This window comes from Prunus avium, chromosome 5, assembly GCF_965620075.1.
Source record: "Prunus avium chromosome 5, drPruAviu1.hap1.1, whole genome shotgun sequence".
NCBI classification, from domain to species: domain Eukaryota; kingdom Viridiplantae; phylum Streptophyta; class Magnoliopsida; order Rosales; family Rosaceae; genus Prunus; species Prunus avium.
Window position 1 is genome coordinate 16,540,104 of NC_142288.1, and position 17,168 is coordinate 16,557,271.

At 39.3% G+C, this 17,168-nt stretch overlaps 1 protein-coding gene across 2 annotated transcripts; it reads left to right on the plus strand.

The window, feature by feature from the left end:
- The first annotated feature begins 8,889 nt into the window (after positions 1-8,889).
- Positions 8,890-14,431, plus strand: LOC110768795 (MND1-interacting protein 1). 2 transcript variants are annotated; one of them, XM_021972650.2, is made up of 3 exons: positions 8,890-9,048; positions 9,161-10,850; positions 13,619-14,431. In XM_021972650.2, exons 2-3 carry the CDS (start codon positions 9,204-9,206, stop codon positions 14,135-14,137), a joined length of 2,166 nt encoding a protein of 721 aa, XP_021828342.2. In that variant the 5' UTR covers positions 8,890-9,048; positions 9,161-9,203; the 3' UTR covers positions 14,138-14,431. The 2 variants fall into 2 exon arrangements, with proteins under 2 accessions (XP_021828342.2, XP_021828343.2); XM_021972651.2 differs by having other exon boundaries at positions 9,168-10,850.
- The last annotated feature ends 2,737 nt before the right edge of the window (positions 14,432-17,168 follow it).

Sequence of the window (17,168 nt, forward strand, 5' to 3'; positions counted from 1 at the left end):
TCTTACTAACACTGTTTTCCAAGATAACGGTCCAATAAACTAATGCATTTTGTTTTATTGAAAAAACAAAAGAAGGCTCTTGTGAGTTTCATATGGCAAAATAGTAGCTGACTTTTGCCAAAAAAGTTTTACAATGACATGACTTGCCATAAAATTATCCGGCTCAGTCAATAGTCTCTAACTTTGTTTTGTAAGTAGTGCCAAGTTGAAATCATGCATTTTACGGAAGCCCAATCCCCCTTCTTTTTTCGATAGCCCCAACTCCGCCTAACTTAGCCAATGTATCTTGCTTTTTTCTTTACTTCATTCCCACCAAAACTTTGCCATAAACCCTTCCAGCTCTTTGCAAAAACCCCCAGGGAATTTACACACAGTCATTGGATATATGAGGATGGTCTAGGCTATAGTCTTAATTAGAACTTCTCTCCCCGCTTGAGTTAACAGCTTCTGCTTCCAACCCCTCATCTTACTGAGAACATTCTCTTTAACAAAACTTAGTGCTTCCCTTTTGAATCTGCCCCACATAGACGGAAACCCCAAATATAATAGGGGATCATCCATGATGTTAACACCCAATATGCTACGAAGCTACTCCCTAATATCCCACGGGGTATTTGGGCTAAAACATATGCTAGATTTCTCAAAATTTACCTTTTGCCAATATGCTTGACAGTAATACCTCAAATTGCGCTCCACTGCAATACAATTTGACTCTGTCGCCTTCAAGAAAGGAATGGAATCCTCTACAAAGAACATGTGAGATAATGTAGGGCCATCACCACTAAATTTTATACTCTTCACAATCCCCCTCTCCACAGTCTTATTGAGCATGACAGACAAAACATTACTTACAAGGAGGAAAAGGTATGGGGAGAAAGGGTCATCTTGTCTCAAACCCCTACAAGGTTTAAAGCTCGTGTATGCTATACCATTTAGAATGACATGAAACTCAACAGAAGTGATACACTCTATAATAAGACGCACCCATCGGAGGCCAAACCCCATTTTGCACAACACATCATGAAGAAAGTCCCACTCAATCCTGTCGTAAGTCTTGTTCATATCCAATTTGAGGCCCATCTCAAAAAATTTTGATTTCTTCCTGAGCTTAAGAGCATGAAAAATTTCATGAGCAATGACAATGTTATCTTGGATCTGTCTCCCAGGGATAAAAGCACTCTATTGTGGAGAAATAATTCCTCCAAGAAGAGGTTTAAAGCAATTTTCCAGAATCTTCGAAATGATCTTATAGGAGAAGTTGCACAAAGCAATAGGACGTAATTGGTTAACCATCTCATGATGGGGAACCTTCGGAATCAAAGAAATTTCAATGTTGTTGGGATTGATGATATTGGAATTGGCATAAATAAAAAATTCTGAACCACCCTGCATAAATCCTCATAAATAATATTCCAATATTTGTGGTAAAAAAATACCCGAGAAGTTGTCTGGTCCAGGCGCTTTGAGAGCTCCCATTTGGAAAGCAGCCTCCCTTATCTCCTTATTCGAAATTGGCTTACACATGTCATCATTCATTGAGATCGTAATCACTGGAGAGACAAAAGTAAGGACATCACCCCAATTTCTACTCCCCCGGAAGTAAATAAACCTTGATAATAGTCTTAACCCTCGCCATACTCCCCATTTAAGTTTTTTTAATCCCGAGGACCCTATTTCGTCTACGGCATTGTATGGTACTTTGATGGAAGAAAGCAGTATTTAAATCACGTGCCTTGAGCTATTGGATTCTCAATCTTTATTTCCAAAAAAGCTCATCCCAGGACCAAACTACATTGAGTTCATCTTTCACTTGAGCATAGCCAAGGTTGCTCAGTTGGAGAGACACTATGTCCAAGCCAATCCCAAAACTCAAGCTTCTCCTTCCGATACGAAGTGCCGTAAACCTAAGAGAGACATAACTTCCTACCCAAGGTAATCATCGTAACCTTAGTATGGATAAGGTTTTTTGAAAACTCCAAGACCTATACATCTACACTACTATCCCACCACAAGCCTTAGTCCCTAGCTTGACCAACTCGTTCAACACAAAAATCAGTGGCATATCCCAATTCCTGACTGGTTCATTTCAGTTTATTGTGTTTCATTTTTATCTCCATTAAAAACACAAAAAAAGGCCCATTTGTTTTGATGATCTCACGCAGAGATCGAATTGTCAGGGTCGGCCCGAGTCCCTGACAATTCCAAGAGAGATAACTCATGGCGACCGTGCGACTGATTCTAGCCAGCCGTCACCGCCATCTCCAATGTTCTGACTTATATGATAACCATAAACATAATGTTCCTCTCCCAACCTGTTCAAATCAGCCGTAACTCCAACTTGTATCTCAATTAACCCTAACTCAGAAAAATCTTCCCAATTGGCACTCCCTCCTTCTATAGCTGCCTTTATATTTTTCCTGGGCCGCGTGAAAGATCGGTGAGCTCTACCCTTGCCATTAGGGATTCTAGCAATCTCCCTTTCTCCTTGCTGATTTTTGAAATGTTTATTCACTTATGGTTTTTACTTCCATTTGGGATCAGCCTATCTTTTTAGGCCCATCCTTTCAAAAGCCTGGTCTATATTTTGTTGGGGGATATGATAAGCAGCTGCTGAGATTGTGGTAGAAGGGCTATTGAAGATAGGTTCAATAGTTGGCTTAGAATTAGAGAGGCCCAAATCCTTAGCACCAAATTGACTTCCCACAAGCCCTGATAAAGCCCAGTTTGTAACATAGTGTTTCCCAAAAGAAATTTGTGATTGAGCCCCAATTCACCCTGTGGGCCATGGCCAATGAGATGGGACATGTTCTTCCACAAGTATCATGCCACCTTCAGCGGCAGCATTAACTCTTGAACTGACAACCCTGCATTTCAGTTGAAAATTTGCAGTTCTGTATTAAGGTATGAAGGAAAAGCTGGGGCTTTACCTTTTCTTTCTGGCATATTGCTTCCCTAACTGGTATTGGAAGGGGGAGGGTCCATTGTGCCTTATGTTAAAAAACATGTATCTTCCTAAGATTATGTCTGCATAGAGACCAATGTAGTAGGATTCGCAATCTCCAATCTTTCATTAGTATGTGGATTACTACTCTCCTCCTCCCTTCCAACTTGGGCCACATGCGCCACCAACACTCCTAGAGTAACCACCATTGTTTGCCCAGCTCTTCCACGAATTCCTCTTAGATCGTTTAAGTAGGTTGACCCACGATTCTCGCTAATAACACGTGTCTTCAACCAATCCTTATAGGTATGTTTCCCTTTTTTCGGCCAAGGTGGCCAATGGAAAGAACTTTTGGTTATTCTTCTTTTGGATTGCGTAAGCGTGCCACCACCAAGCCACTAATTGGCTTGAATAGAAAAAGTTGGATTGTTGTGTTCGCGCTTCTGACTTCTAACCAACCGATTGATCGGCCAAGCAAGGAACCTCCTCTTGGCCTAGGTTCTTTCACTTCTTTGGGGTCGAGGATGGTTAGGCTTCATATGGGTATTTTAGTATTTTTTGATTAATGATAATGATGCAAATTAAATTAAAAGATGCGATTAAACTTAAAGACAAGAATTAAAGTGCGATAAAGTAAATCAAAGTGATAGATAAACGTAAATTAAACAAAGAACAAAATAAGAATGACATGAAAGATAAAGGCAATAAAATAAAGCAATATGAAATTAAATTAAACTTAAAGCAAATTCGATAACAATTTAAAAGTAAGGCAATAAACTTAAATCTTAAAACAACGTAACGGAAAATGCAAGAAATTAAACTTACACTAACAAAAGTGAAGAACAGATCTAGTCTACTTGCTTGGAAAATAAAAGCCTAGTCTAGGGATAGAAAAATGAAAGAACAAAAGTAGGTTTTTGTGTCTAATTACGGGGTCCTTTTGCTCTTTGTATGATGTAGTTTATATAGGGGCATTCATTAGCCCATGGGTTGGCCATTAAATGGCCAAAGGTCAACAAAATCTTTCCTTGTGTGGCTTCCTAAATTTGCGGAATTGATTCGAATGAGATCATCGGATTGCAAATCTGATCACTTGATTCTCTCCTCCTTAGGAATGTTCCAGATTGACATCACTCTCTTAGATAGAGAAAGGGAGTTCGTAGGCCACTTAGTTGGCCTTTCATCCTTGTCTCCAATCTCCTAGGCCACAGGCCTTTAATTTATTATATTATTACATACATATACAAAGTATAATATGCAACATATATATTGCTCACAGCTTTTCAACACCCATGCCAATTTGACCCAAGTTTGGGAATACCAAGGTAAACTCATGTGGGTCCTCTCATGTCCAAAACCATATCTTCAGCCAAGACTTCCATCCAGCCAACTCATCGACATGGGAAGCCAAGACCTTGACTTGGTTTCAGCCAACTATTTGGCCATCCTCACAGCTAACTTTTTAAAAGCCAATCTTTATATATATATATGGTTATTCATAATCTGATCAGCATAAAAGTTGGCTATTTGAATAGCCAACTATTCAACTAAAAAACCAAGCATCAGCGTGTGGGCCAACCTTGGCCTCCTTGATATCACACAAGGATTGGAAACTCAACCATTAAGCACTACAACAGTGAGTGGGTTAGCCAAGCACCAGCTTCTTACGGGATGACCAACAAACCCAGCGAAAAGGTAACCCGCATTTTTTTAAGAACAAAAACGATTTTGATAAAAAGCTCAGCTCAGATAACCCATTTTCCTTTCATTATTCCAATTGCCATTGTTATTGAAGGAAACCTTTTGACTGTTGCATCTGCTGCCTCAAAATTCTTTTGGAGTCAAACCTTAAACCGCTCAAGGAAGACCTCCGATCTTGCTCGAGAAACTCCGGCTGATTTTTTTGGTGGTGAGAATCCTACATTCTCTTAAACCCCTTGGCCGACCCCAAGCCAAGCTTGTGGGTTTTGCCATTCAATTTATTTATTATTTGGTTATTGCTATTATAAATAACAATATCTTTGTTTTGGCTAGGCCTTTGGGTTTCCACTTGACTTGGTTTGAGATTTGGTCTCCTTGACTTGGCTTGGAATTGAGACCACTTGACTTGGCTTGGAATTGGAGGCCACTTGACTTGGCTTGGATTTGGAGACCACATCCAAACAAGGTCGCACCCTCTTGATTTTTCGATTGAGTTGTATTAGCTTGGCAGCAGCTTTGAACATGACCAAGCCTACTGTAAGACCCTTAGTAAGTGGCATAGGCCATGACATAGTTTTGGTGTTTTGCACTATGCCAAGGCAAGAGAAATGTGCAGCGGTGGTGCACATTGGAAGCAAGACAAGGTCAGAGGAATGTATGGAATCTGCTAGTAAAGCCTTTGGAAGCTCTCGGCAGTGCATGGCAAGCAAATACGCAACGCACGACGAGTAGATGTGTGCAGCACCTCTCGAGCAGATAGGCCCAGCCCATGTGGAGCAAAGGCATACAGAATAGCATGCGCCCAGCGTGTGCATGCCGCATGGGACAGAACTGGAGCCAGATGTGGGAAGTGCAGGCAAACGTCCTAGGCAAGTACTCTAACATGGCCAAAGTAGTTTTGAGCGGTTTCAAGAGTGTTGGAACGTGACTGGGATGCTGGGGTTTGAAATTTAAAACATGTATAAGTGATGGAGTGGTTGTAGGCAGTTTACATGGATGTAGCTGTGTGCTCCAAGTAATGGGGAGATTTTTAAGGAGTGAAAATCGGCATCAAGGCATAGTGGGTTGTTGAGGAGGCGCCAAGGGGGAGGCCCCAAGAGGGGGCTATGCAGTTTTGTGGGAAAACTAAATAACTAGGTGGCGAACCTAGGGGCAGCTACTAATGCCTAGTAGAATAAGGTGTCTTCTACACGTTTTATGCTTATAAATAGACCTTGAGAAAGTTGATTTGAGATACCAAGTGATGCGGTAGTCTAACAAAAGTAAGAAGCTTGTAATACTTTGCTATTTGAGAGAAAGAAGTAGAAGGTTAGGAACTTTGCCCGTATATTATGTATGAGTTTTCCTTTTTAGACAAGTCTTCATTAGGTGTGTTGGCATTCACTAGTTCCACTGTGTGAAATCTGAAGCCTCACGAGTAGGAGGTGCGAGAAGGTTGACTTAGGAGGAGTCTAAGTGCCGAGCAAGGGTCGAAAAATTAAAGGCGTTTTTCACCCCTGTTACAGTTAGTATCTAAGCGTGCTTTAGTCACATTTCTAGTGAAATTTGAGTGGAGTTCGAGTACGGATTGTCCATTGGGATATGTGGAAGAGTGGCATTTTCAAGCAAGAAACATTCTTGGAATTGCAAAGCGAGAAATGAATGGCTGGATAGAAAATTTCCTTGGTACTGTGAGTAGGGATGAGACCGAATGTGTGGTCAACCATGCCAAGGCAAGCCAAATATGCAGCGTGGAGCAAAACTGGCGCCAGACGTGGCAAGTGCAGGCAGATGACAGGGTAATATTTGTGAGAAGTTATGTAGAATTTTTGGAATATCGAACGTGGATGATCTTGGGGAATATTTGGGGCCGCCAACTATTTAGGGCCTTACTAAATGGGAGGCTTTGAGGTATAGCAAGGAGAGAATTCTCGCTAAGGTCAAAGGTTGGAAACAACAACTTCTATCACAAGTTGCCTGAGAAGTTTTAATTAAGGCAATAACACAAGATGTGCTTATATATCTCATGCATATCTTCCTCTTTTCGATCTTGGTTTGCACTAGCTTGATTATATTTTATCAAAATTCTGGTGGGGTCAAACCAATGATGAAAGAAGAGTTAGCTGGATCAGTTGGGAGGCATTAGGACAATCAAAGCAGACAGAGGGAATGAGTTTTAGAAATCTTCATGAGTTCAATATTTAGCCTTATTGCCAACTAATGTTGGCGTTTGATCAATGAACTAGAATTTCTTTGGATGCCTTAATTACAGATTCCTCCAAGGCAGCGAGATTCTCCTCCATGGCGCTCATTAGCAAATCTTAGATGTTTGGCAGGTCAGACTATGGGTCGACAAATGGTTATCAGGCTTCTCGTTTTGTGAGTAAATTCCAAAACTTTTGTTCTTTGGTTCTAGACGTTGTTTTCTAGGCCTGATTCTTCTATTCTCATTTCGAATAGCAGCAATCTTTGTAATGGCCACTAACTTTCAATTGCTTTGTCTCATCTTCACCATCTCGATTTCAGTATTACTTGGACCAAATTTTACAGAAGGTTCTTCAATTGGAGTATGCTATGGAATGGTGGCCAATGACTTGCCACCACCAAGAGAAGTTATTGACATGTACAAATCGAATCATATAGGATGAATGAGACTATATAATCCAAACCTGGAAGCACTAGAGACCCTTCACGATTCTGGCATCGAAATCCTAGTTGGAGTCAAGAATGAGGATCTTCAACAACTTGCAAGCTCGTACTCTACTGCTGAGAACTGGGTAGCAACATACAATTTGCCTTATTCGCCGCAAATCCAATTTCAATACATAGTTGTTGGCAATGAGGTCTTCCCAGGAGACTTTGCCAGTATGTCCTCCCAGCAATGCGAAACTTACAGAATGCATTGGGCTCTGGTGACATCAAGGTCAGCACTTCAATTGCAACATCAATCTTGGGTGTATCTTACCCTCCCTTTTCTCAAGACAAGAGCCAAGTTTATCCCATCAATTTCTTGGGAAAAAGATTAAAGCACAAAACTTGGTTTCATAAACTTATTCGATAGATTATACAATCAACTCAAAGCGCATTTGGGAAGCGTACTTCTGGTCATAATTAGAATGTGATTTATCTCCAAATAATGTTAGATTTTTTTATTATTATAAAAGTACTAGTCACTAGTCTGAGTTAATACAGGGCACATTCGCAGTCCTCATAACCCCGATGTGGTGGTTGATATGGATTAACAAGTCAAAACTATTATCGATCTCACTCATCAATCTTGGGATTTAACTCCAATCTAGCACTTGATTAATGACCAAACTACAGTGGCAATTGAGAAACTCAACCTTATTAATTATGGGCTACGAGATAGATTGATTTGGCTGAAATAAATGGGGGCTACACTGTCAGGTCTGGGTATCATCTGATCCATTGTTCCACAAGCTTTCACAAGTTGTTGCTTATACTCTCTCACACATTTGGAAGGCTCGCTGCAAAGTAGTCATTGAGTTTCAGCCCCATTGTCCTGAAGCTTTTATCAGAGCTATCCAATACTCTTGCTCTAAATTTGGGATGGCGCTGCAATGTTAGAATTACCTTAAAAGACCCCATAGCCAACATTATAGCCCGCTTGCCGTGTGATCCACCCCGCTCTCAAATCTTATAAAAGTTAATGTTGATGCATCTTGGAGAAATGGGGAGCTAGAGCCAGTGTTGGTGTGATTTTGCGTGATGAGATGGGAGATTTCATTGCGAGCTTGGTTAGACTTATATGCACTAATTCCTTTGTTCTGGCATAGGCCTTGGCTGTGACTTAAGGGTGCAAGTTCGCCTTTTTAGCTAGGACAACTTTGGGATATTGAACAAGGATGGTCTGCCTTGTCCTAACCAGTAGCACGCCTCTTCTCTTTTGAGATGGATATTGACGTTTCCTTGCTATGTCTAGCGTTGTCACTTTATCTGATTTGAGTGTTGTGTTTCGCTAGTTTGGTGTTCTTCTATTTTTTTTATTTTTTTTTGTTACATTGGGAGAAAAGAAACCCCTTCGGGTTTCGAACTTGGGTGTCAAGCAGGGGGAGGGGGGAGGCCACCACTGTGGTACCTGCTCTCGATGTTGTTCTTCTATTTCATTTGCTTGTAGTTTGCTGTTGGAGTAATTTTTGTATGTTTTTGGTGATTTACCATACAATACACACGGTACATGTGGCTGGTTAATGCATTTACCAATTTGCCCCCAAAAAACAAAAAGAAAATAACACCAGCGGTCAGTTTTCCAAATTTCCCGTTCCACACGCTCAACTCAACACCTAACCAAAAAGAAATATAAAGCTCCTCCTGTTTTGCATGCCCTCCTCTTATTCTCGCTTCTCTTTCTCTCTCAGTTTCGGCAACTGAGACAACAGCCAGACGCCGATCGTCCCCAATTCCATGTGAGTTTCTTGAAATTTTCATTCTGGTTAATATCATATTTCGATGCACTTTCTTTGTAACTCTCCTGCTTTTATTTTAACGATTTTTTTTTTATAATTTTTTTTTTCTAAGCCTATAGATACAGCTAGATATATAATTATATATACTACACACAATGGGTTGCACTGTGAGAGAGAAGCATATCCGTACAAATCGTAGGCCCCGATCTGCAAAACCCGATTTCGATTATTGTTGCCACATTGATAGAGCATCAATCTCTAAATCCATACTCGAATCGGGTCTCAAACCATTCAATCACCATCTGGGTTCCAACAACGATTCCACCCAGAACCCTAAATCGAGCCCAAGCCCCAACTCCAATTTCGATGAGGGTGGGTGGGGTTACTGCACTGAGGAACAATTAGAAGAAATTCTTTTGAAGAATTTAGAATTTTTGTACAATGAGGCTATTTCTAAGCTAGTTGCATTGGGTTATGATGAGGATGCTGCGCTTAAAGCGATATTGAGAAATGGGCACTGCTATGGTGGCATGGATGTGCTGACCAACATTTTGCATAACTCATTGGCTTATTTGAATAGTAATTGTGGTAGCAGTAATGGGAAGTCGGATGAGGCTGAGCCCGTTTTTGCTGATTTGAGGCAGTTAGAGGAGTACTCGCTTGCTGGTATGGTGTGTATGTTGCAGCAAGTTAGACCACATTTGAGCAAAGGTGATGCCATGTGGTGTTTGCTTATGAGTGATCTTCATGTGGGTCGAGCAAGTACTATGGAAATTCCTGTGCTTCCCGGAGGAGTTAATGAAAATAGTGGTTCGATATCTAGTAATGTTGAGTCTGGTAGTAATGGTAACCATTCGGTTGGTGTTATGGCTCCGGCTCTTTGTAGGTTTCATGGTGGTTGGGGGTTTGGAAATGGGGGAGGTTCAGAGTTTCCTGTTCATGGGTTTTTCTCTTATGGTGCTGAGTTGACTTTGCAAAGGGATATTGAGTGTCCCAAGAGGTTTAACCTTTCTCCTTCAATGAAGTCATTGTTGAAAAGGAATGTTGCAATATTTGCAGCTGGTTTTCGAGCAAACTCAAAACAGTTAAATGCACAACCACAGGCTTGCCTGAGTAATTTGGCGAGTGGGGATACCCCGGTTGCACTAGGGTCTGAAGTTCCGGTTCAGCAGTCTGAGAAAACACGAAATTCGAAGAACCAGGAGGTGGTTAACTCAGTGTTGAGTAAGTTTCGTGATTTGAATCTTGATGAGAATTTAGAGTTTGTGGGGGAAGATCAAAAGAATGAGGTGATAGTAAATCTTCTTCATCAGGTTGAAGAGCTTGAGAAGCAAGTTAAGGACCGGAAGGAGTGGGCCCACCAAAAGGCTATGCAAGCTGCAACAAAGCTCAGCCATGACCTGGCAGAGCTTAAAATGCTGAGGCTCGAAAGGGAGGAGACTCAAAGGTTGAAGAAAGGGAAACAAACTCTTGAGGACACAACTATGAAGAGACTATCGGAGATGGAGAATGCATTAAGAAAGGCCAGTGGTCAAGTGGACAGGGCAAATGCAGCTGTGAGACGGCTTGAGACTGAGAATGCAGAAATCAGAGCAGAGATGGAGGCTTCTAAACTGAGTGCATCAGAGTCAGTCATAACCTGTTTGGAGGTGGCAAAGAGGGAGAAAAAGTGCCTGAAGAGGATGTTAGCATGGGAGAAACAAAAAATTAAACTGCAGGAAGAGATTGCAGAGGAGAAAGAAAAGATTTCAGAATTGCAACAACATTTGGCTCGGATGAAGCATGATCAGAAAGAAGCTGAGGTTTGTTGATTTCATATATTTTATCTTTGCACATGGATACCCACCGCAGGTGTCTCTTTACATAATGCATGTTCATGTTATTTGAATTTACAAGTTGTTAATATGTCTGGTTACATAGGGCCATGTTTTTTGATTCATAGAAAGTCAAGCAAACCCTTGATTAGAACCAAATGTTTAGTTTTGAACAACAAACTTAAGTGAAGCAATCACTTGAGTAACCATTCAAAACTTAAGGTCTCACAGTATAATGGAAGAGGGATCATTGAGTGGAGGAATAGTTTAGATACTACAATATGCAAGCTCAGGCTCCTTGCCATCTAAAAGCATGGGATTCTAGAGTTTGGTTTAGAGTAATGAAGAAGTCAAGGATCATAGGCTGGTATTCTTTGGTCTATTATCTATCTGATTTCATTCTGTTGTACTTCGGATATGCTTATGATATGATGGGGAGTTTAGAGTTTCCAACCTTTTCTTGCTGTTTTATAATCTTTCTCCACCTAAGACGCCACTTGTGAAGTACCGAAGTGTATTGTTGTAATTCCATGAAGTTTGGAATACTTCATTTATCATGTAATTGGTCCTATATCACTTGGGTTCTGGGTAAAGTTTTCTTGACTTAAAATGTTTTCATAGCAAATCCAGTACTATGTCCTAGCTAGATGCTCCTTTCGCTTTAAACTGTTAATATCTTCAGGTTGGTTCTGGGGTTTTAATTTTTTCTAAATTCTATTTTACCAGTTTTTTGTATCACTGGAACTGCTATTGTTGGCTATAGGTTTTGTAGTTGATTGGATTTTTATTTTTAATTTTTTACTTTCACTTCTTTTTATAAGAGCATCCGCAATGGTTGTTCAATAGTTCAAGGATGAAAGAATGCTGACATTATTGCATAGAACAACCATTGCGGATGTCTTACTGAGTTGACCATGTTTGAGAAATGTAGTAAGCTATATATATATATATTGTAATGGGTATTTATATCATACTTTTAACAATTGTATCTGAAATGTTGCAAATATGCACAAAGAAACTAGTCATCCTATTTAGCTGCCTATTTTTGTGTATCATAAATGATAAACCAAAAGGTGGTTCTGTTTGAACCCCAAATTTGCTAACTTGAACCCCTCAATTTTTTTTTGGTAATTGAAAATATAGTTTTATGCTGGTCATTTCTCAGGCAAAATTAGCTTCCCATCCTTGGTCAGCTTAAGTTGTTGACTGAAACTTTGTGACATTTTCAGTTGTGTGAGTATAATCTTTAGATTTTTGTTGGCATCGGCATTGCTTTATTAAACAACTCAGCTTCTGTTTCTCTCCCTAGTTCGGGAGTTTTAGGGGTAGGTTTTATATTTTGGGTTAAAGGGCCCGCAGTTTTCAAGGTGATGGGTGGATTTGTTGTTTTTAATGGTTGTTTTGGTGGGGATTTTGATGGGTTTTGAAGTTGAATTTTAGTGTTAAAGGCTGAGATGGTGACAATGGGCTGCTTACCAATATATTTTATTTTATTTTTTGTTCTTTTTGTGTACTCATATTTACATTGGTACTTATTTTTTGGCAATTATGTATGAATATGTATATGGTTTTTTCTAATTGTTCTAAAGTTCTGTTCGGTTTTGCTGTGGCTATTTTGTGTAGCCGTATAAATATGGGGAACTTCAACAACCACCAAGTCAATATTGACATTGATGAAGTTGGTACATTGGCTATGTTGTTTAACCCCTTATTTATAGGGAGTGTAGCCACCAAATTGGGACTCACATCCATTTTTCTTGAAGTTTTTGTTTTGTTGTTAGGTAAAGTTCTCCTTACATTATGAATGGAGTAAACTGGTTGGTAAAAGTGGCAGGAGGGTTTGTGTAAGGGACAGATTAGAAATCCTTTTTTTCTATTCCAAAGTTTGTCTTTTAATTTTTTAAACTTAGTAAAAACCTTAGATGCTAGATTCTGGCACCTCTTGGATGGGGGTGTGAAGGGGATGAAAGGTCTTTTTCCCCCAAATTTTATCTTTGATTTATTTTTCTTTTTCTTCAATGGGTTTATAAATTTACAAATAAGTGAGTGCATCAATTGAGGAATTTGGGGGGTTCAAATTAGAACCACCCACTTCTATATGGAATGTGTTACCAAACCCCCCAGTGAAGGATGCAAGTTAAAACAATTTTTATTTTGGCCATAAGCCCAAACCTAGAAATTAGGTTGATTTAATCATTATTTTTTATGAAGTTTAGAATTTAAGATATTTATTTTATATATTCAGCTTTTGCTTATTATAGTTTAGGTATTAATTATCAGGGTTTATTTGTAAGGTGTTTTTTTACTTGATCATTTTGGGATTGCCATGTAAAAGAGTCATAATTGTCATAGGGTTTCAGACTGTTGTCATATTGATTCTCTCTCTCTCTCTCTCTCTCTCTCTCTTTCTCCCCTTTAGGATTCCCTTTATTCTTCCTCCCTTTCACTTTTTTGTTCTACAAAATTTATATGATAAGATTAAAAGTACCAATCACCGAAGCGCTCACATAATCCATCACCACTCTCAAAATATCTCTAAACCAAAGCCCACCTGTTTTTTTGGGTCAACTTTCAATGGCAGCAGCGCTCCCTGGCTGGGGCCTGTGGGGTTGAGCATTTGGTTGGTGGTAAAAAATCTCTCCATTGATGTGCTTCTGTAATGTGCTTTGGAGTTTCATATTAATATTTATTGATCTTTGGATTCTACATAGCCCATACCAGTGCACTAATTCTGCTGTGCTATTTTCTTGTTACAGGTGAAATGGGGGCAGGAGCTGAAGGCTAAGGAGGAAGCCTTAGCACAAGTGGAAGAGGAACGACGTGCTAAGGAAGCAGCTGAGGCTAGTAATAAACGAAAGCTTGAGGCTTTGCGCCTAAAGATAGAAATAGATTTCCAGCGTCACAAGGATGACCTCCAAAGACTCGAGCAGGAACTCTCACGCCTAAAAATATCTGCCCAGTCTACCGAATTGCTTCATCCATCAAATGCTTTGCCAAAAGCAATTTCTGAGGGCACAAAACCCCAAGGAGAAACTATTGCTAAGCTGCTTCGTGAATTAGATAACCTGGAGAATTCATCAGAGAAAGAAGTCAGCTGTGATAGGGAATGCATGATTTGTATGAAAGACGAAGTCTCCGTTGTTTTCCTGCCATGTGCGCATCAAGTTCTTTGTGCCAGTTGCAATGAAGATTATGGGAAAAAAGGTAAAGCCACCTGCCCATGTTGCCGGGCTCCCATTGAACATAGGATTCGTGTTTTTGGTGCAAGTTCTTAGTTCTACCAGAGAAGGATTCTGTCTTCTTCCCGAGTATGACTATTTCAGGTATACCAAATAATATACATTTCTTATTTCCTTGGTCATTCAGGCTACATGCCGAGCACATCAGCAAAATAGATATGTACTTAAATAAAAAGAAAGCTCTTTTTCCAGCTTGTGTTTTTACAATTTGGAGTGACAAGAACATCTGTTTCTCGGTTGTTACCATCCCGGTTTCATTAGTGAAATCGGCTAATGCTTTTTATATAGTAACATACATTTGCAGCTCAACAAGGAAATAATTGATTGTTATGATTGCTGTAAAATGTGGCCGAAATTTTTTTTGGAGCATGTTATAGGGCAGTAGTATATGGACTGGAAATTTGAAACAGTGAAATTAGATATGAGCTATCTGAGTTTTTCTGTTCCTATTTCCTCCATGGAGATGTGCTGATTACAAGTGCATAATGGTCTCTTCGTTGCCTGGTGTGTAAATTGTTTTTTTCTTTCTCCATTTTTTGATTGTTTGTTTAATGCTGGATTTTTTTCCACCATTGTCCCACAATGTGTTTCCCTACCATACATCTTCTCCATAATGTACGGTAGGCAAACAAAAAAAAAATCATGGAAGTGCCCTAATTAGCAACAAAAAATTATGACTTGCTACAATGCCATGTTGAGAGGAATTGGGAACTAAATACTCTCTAATGTCTAACCATCCTGCTGGCTTCGTTTTCTAAGGGTATACACATAATACGCAACCATGAAGATGACAAAGAGCAGCGGCACTAAACCAACAAGCACCTTTTGCCTTGCATCAATACCTCCTGCATCTCTCTTATCTGAAATGACGAAAACAACAAGCATCTATAATGAATTCACGTAACAACTTTCTAGACGTAAAAACTCAAATTATATAAACAACGCATACATTGCATTAACAACTTGGACTTCTCTGAAAAGAGAGAAAAAGAAAACAAATTGGTGAAGATGTATGGTAGGCAAATCACAGCTCGACACCCATCTATTTATACATGAGAATGACTCGTCATGGAAAAATTAGCGTCATGTGTCAAATTGTGATTTGCCCGCCTCAGCTCGTAAGGAAAAAATTACTCTTTACGCTTGCACAAGGAGCTAAGCAATGAGTTAATGGTACTAGGTCTTTGATTCAAATCATTCCAAGCAGATTATGTAAGAAATGAAAATAAAAGATATATAGGTATTCGAACCTTGAAACAAATGTTAGTAAAGTAGTAAAATAGGTAAAGCAACCACACGTAGAGAAACAAATGTTAGTAAAAACCCTAGCATCTTGATCAAAAGTAAAGAACTAAACAAGCGACATATGGAATTACTATAAAAGAAGCTAGAAGATTTGTAATTACCTTCCATAATGAAATCGATCTCTAATATATTGATGGTGGTTTTCTGGATGAAAAGTTTATAATTATTCACTGGAAGGGGTTGAGAAATTGTTGTCCAAAAGCTAGCACAGAAGACAAAGATGTGGCTCCAATTTCATGCTACTTATTGATCTTCTGTATATAGGGTTTGAGATCTTTGTGCATTTCCATTGTTCCTTGGCATGCAATATGAGAATCGTAGTGGATATGGGGATCTATTGAAATCTTTCTGCATGTCATTATTTGGTAATGAGAGTATCCGAGTGCTTGCATTGAGAATTAATGCAAATCTAGGTGGTGGTTTATGAAAAATCAATTGCCCTAAATGCATTGCCCATATCATAATTATCATATCTCAAGGTGAATGAATATTGCACGCAGCCAAATATGGTTTGGTTTGATACAATTTTTCTAAGAGGGTTGTCAAGCGTTATTAATTTAAAGTAGGGATAACAATTCGTGTTCGCGTGTTGTGTCGACAATACTTTAACAACAGTTACACAACCAGAATTAACACAAACACGATTCAATTATCTTGTCAACTATTTTGCACCCGCGCACATGAAATTTTTATACACACATAAGTCCAGTTCTGTTACATCTAGGTTCACACGATTAACCCGTTTATTAGCATGTACATAAGTTAACAACATTGAAGTTTTAACTAATTTTTACTAAAACACAACATTACAAAGGAAACCAACAATAAAACATCTAACATAACACAAGAACCGCGTCCAGACAACCAAGGCACACAACATTAGGCACTTGTTGGAGGGCAAGGGAGATGTCCGTCGTGTTGAGCAAATTTAGAGTACACAACTCTAATGTAGAGACTTGTTGGAGACAAAACAAGTAAACAATTTACTTGTATTAGACTCACAAAATATTACAACAAGACAACTCTCAAAAGAAAGACAAATTCTTACAAGGACTCTTTCTCACTTCACTCACACTTCTCACAAGAGCTACTAACTCTCTAGCTCACTCTACTTATTCACACTCTTCTTGTTGACACACTTCTTCTTGATTCTATACAATGCATGGCTTCATGCCTATTTATAGTTATGTGTTGCCGACTTTGCTCTCCATTCCACCGCCTTGTTTTACCTTCTAGACAATTCTCCATGCTTCAACTTGGTTGCCAACTTGCTTTGCTTTCCATAGTTTATGCATCTTTCTAGAATAAACTATATTATTCTAATACATCCACTAGTTACAAAGTCGGTGAAGCTTTCTCCAGTTTTCCAGATTTTTCTATAGTTATCTAGCTCAAATGTTGACTTCCTTTTCTAGGCTTTATTTCCTTTTATACTTCTAGAACTTTGTAGAGATTGCTCCTCAAAATAGGTTGAGCTGGGGTTGATACTTTAACACTCCCCCTCAACACCAGCTCACATCCTTCGCGTCACATTGAGCTGATGACGAAATCTTTCCAACTTGCTGGTACTCAGACCTTTTGTGAACAAGTCCGCAATTTGATCATCTGTATTGATATGTCTCATCTCAATCTCTTCTTGCAGAACCTTCTCTCTGATAAAATGGTAGTGTATCTCCACATGTTTGGTTCTTGCGTGAAAGACTGGATTTTCCGCCAAACGAACTGCCGATTGATTATCGCAATATAACGGCACTGAATAATC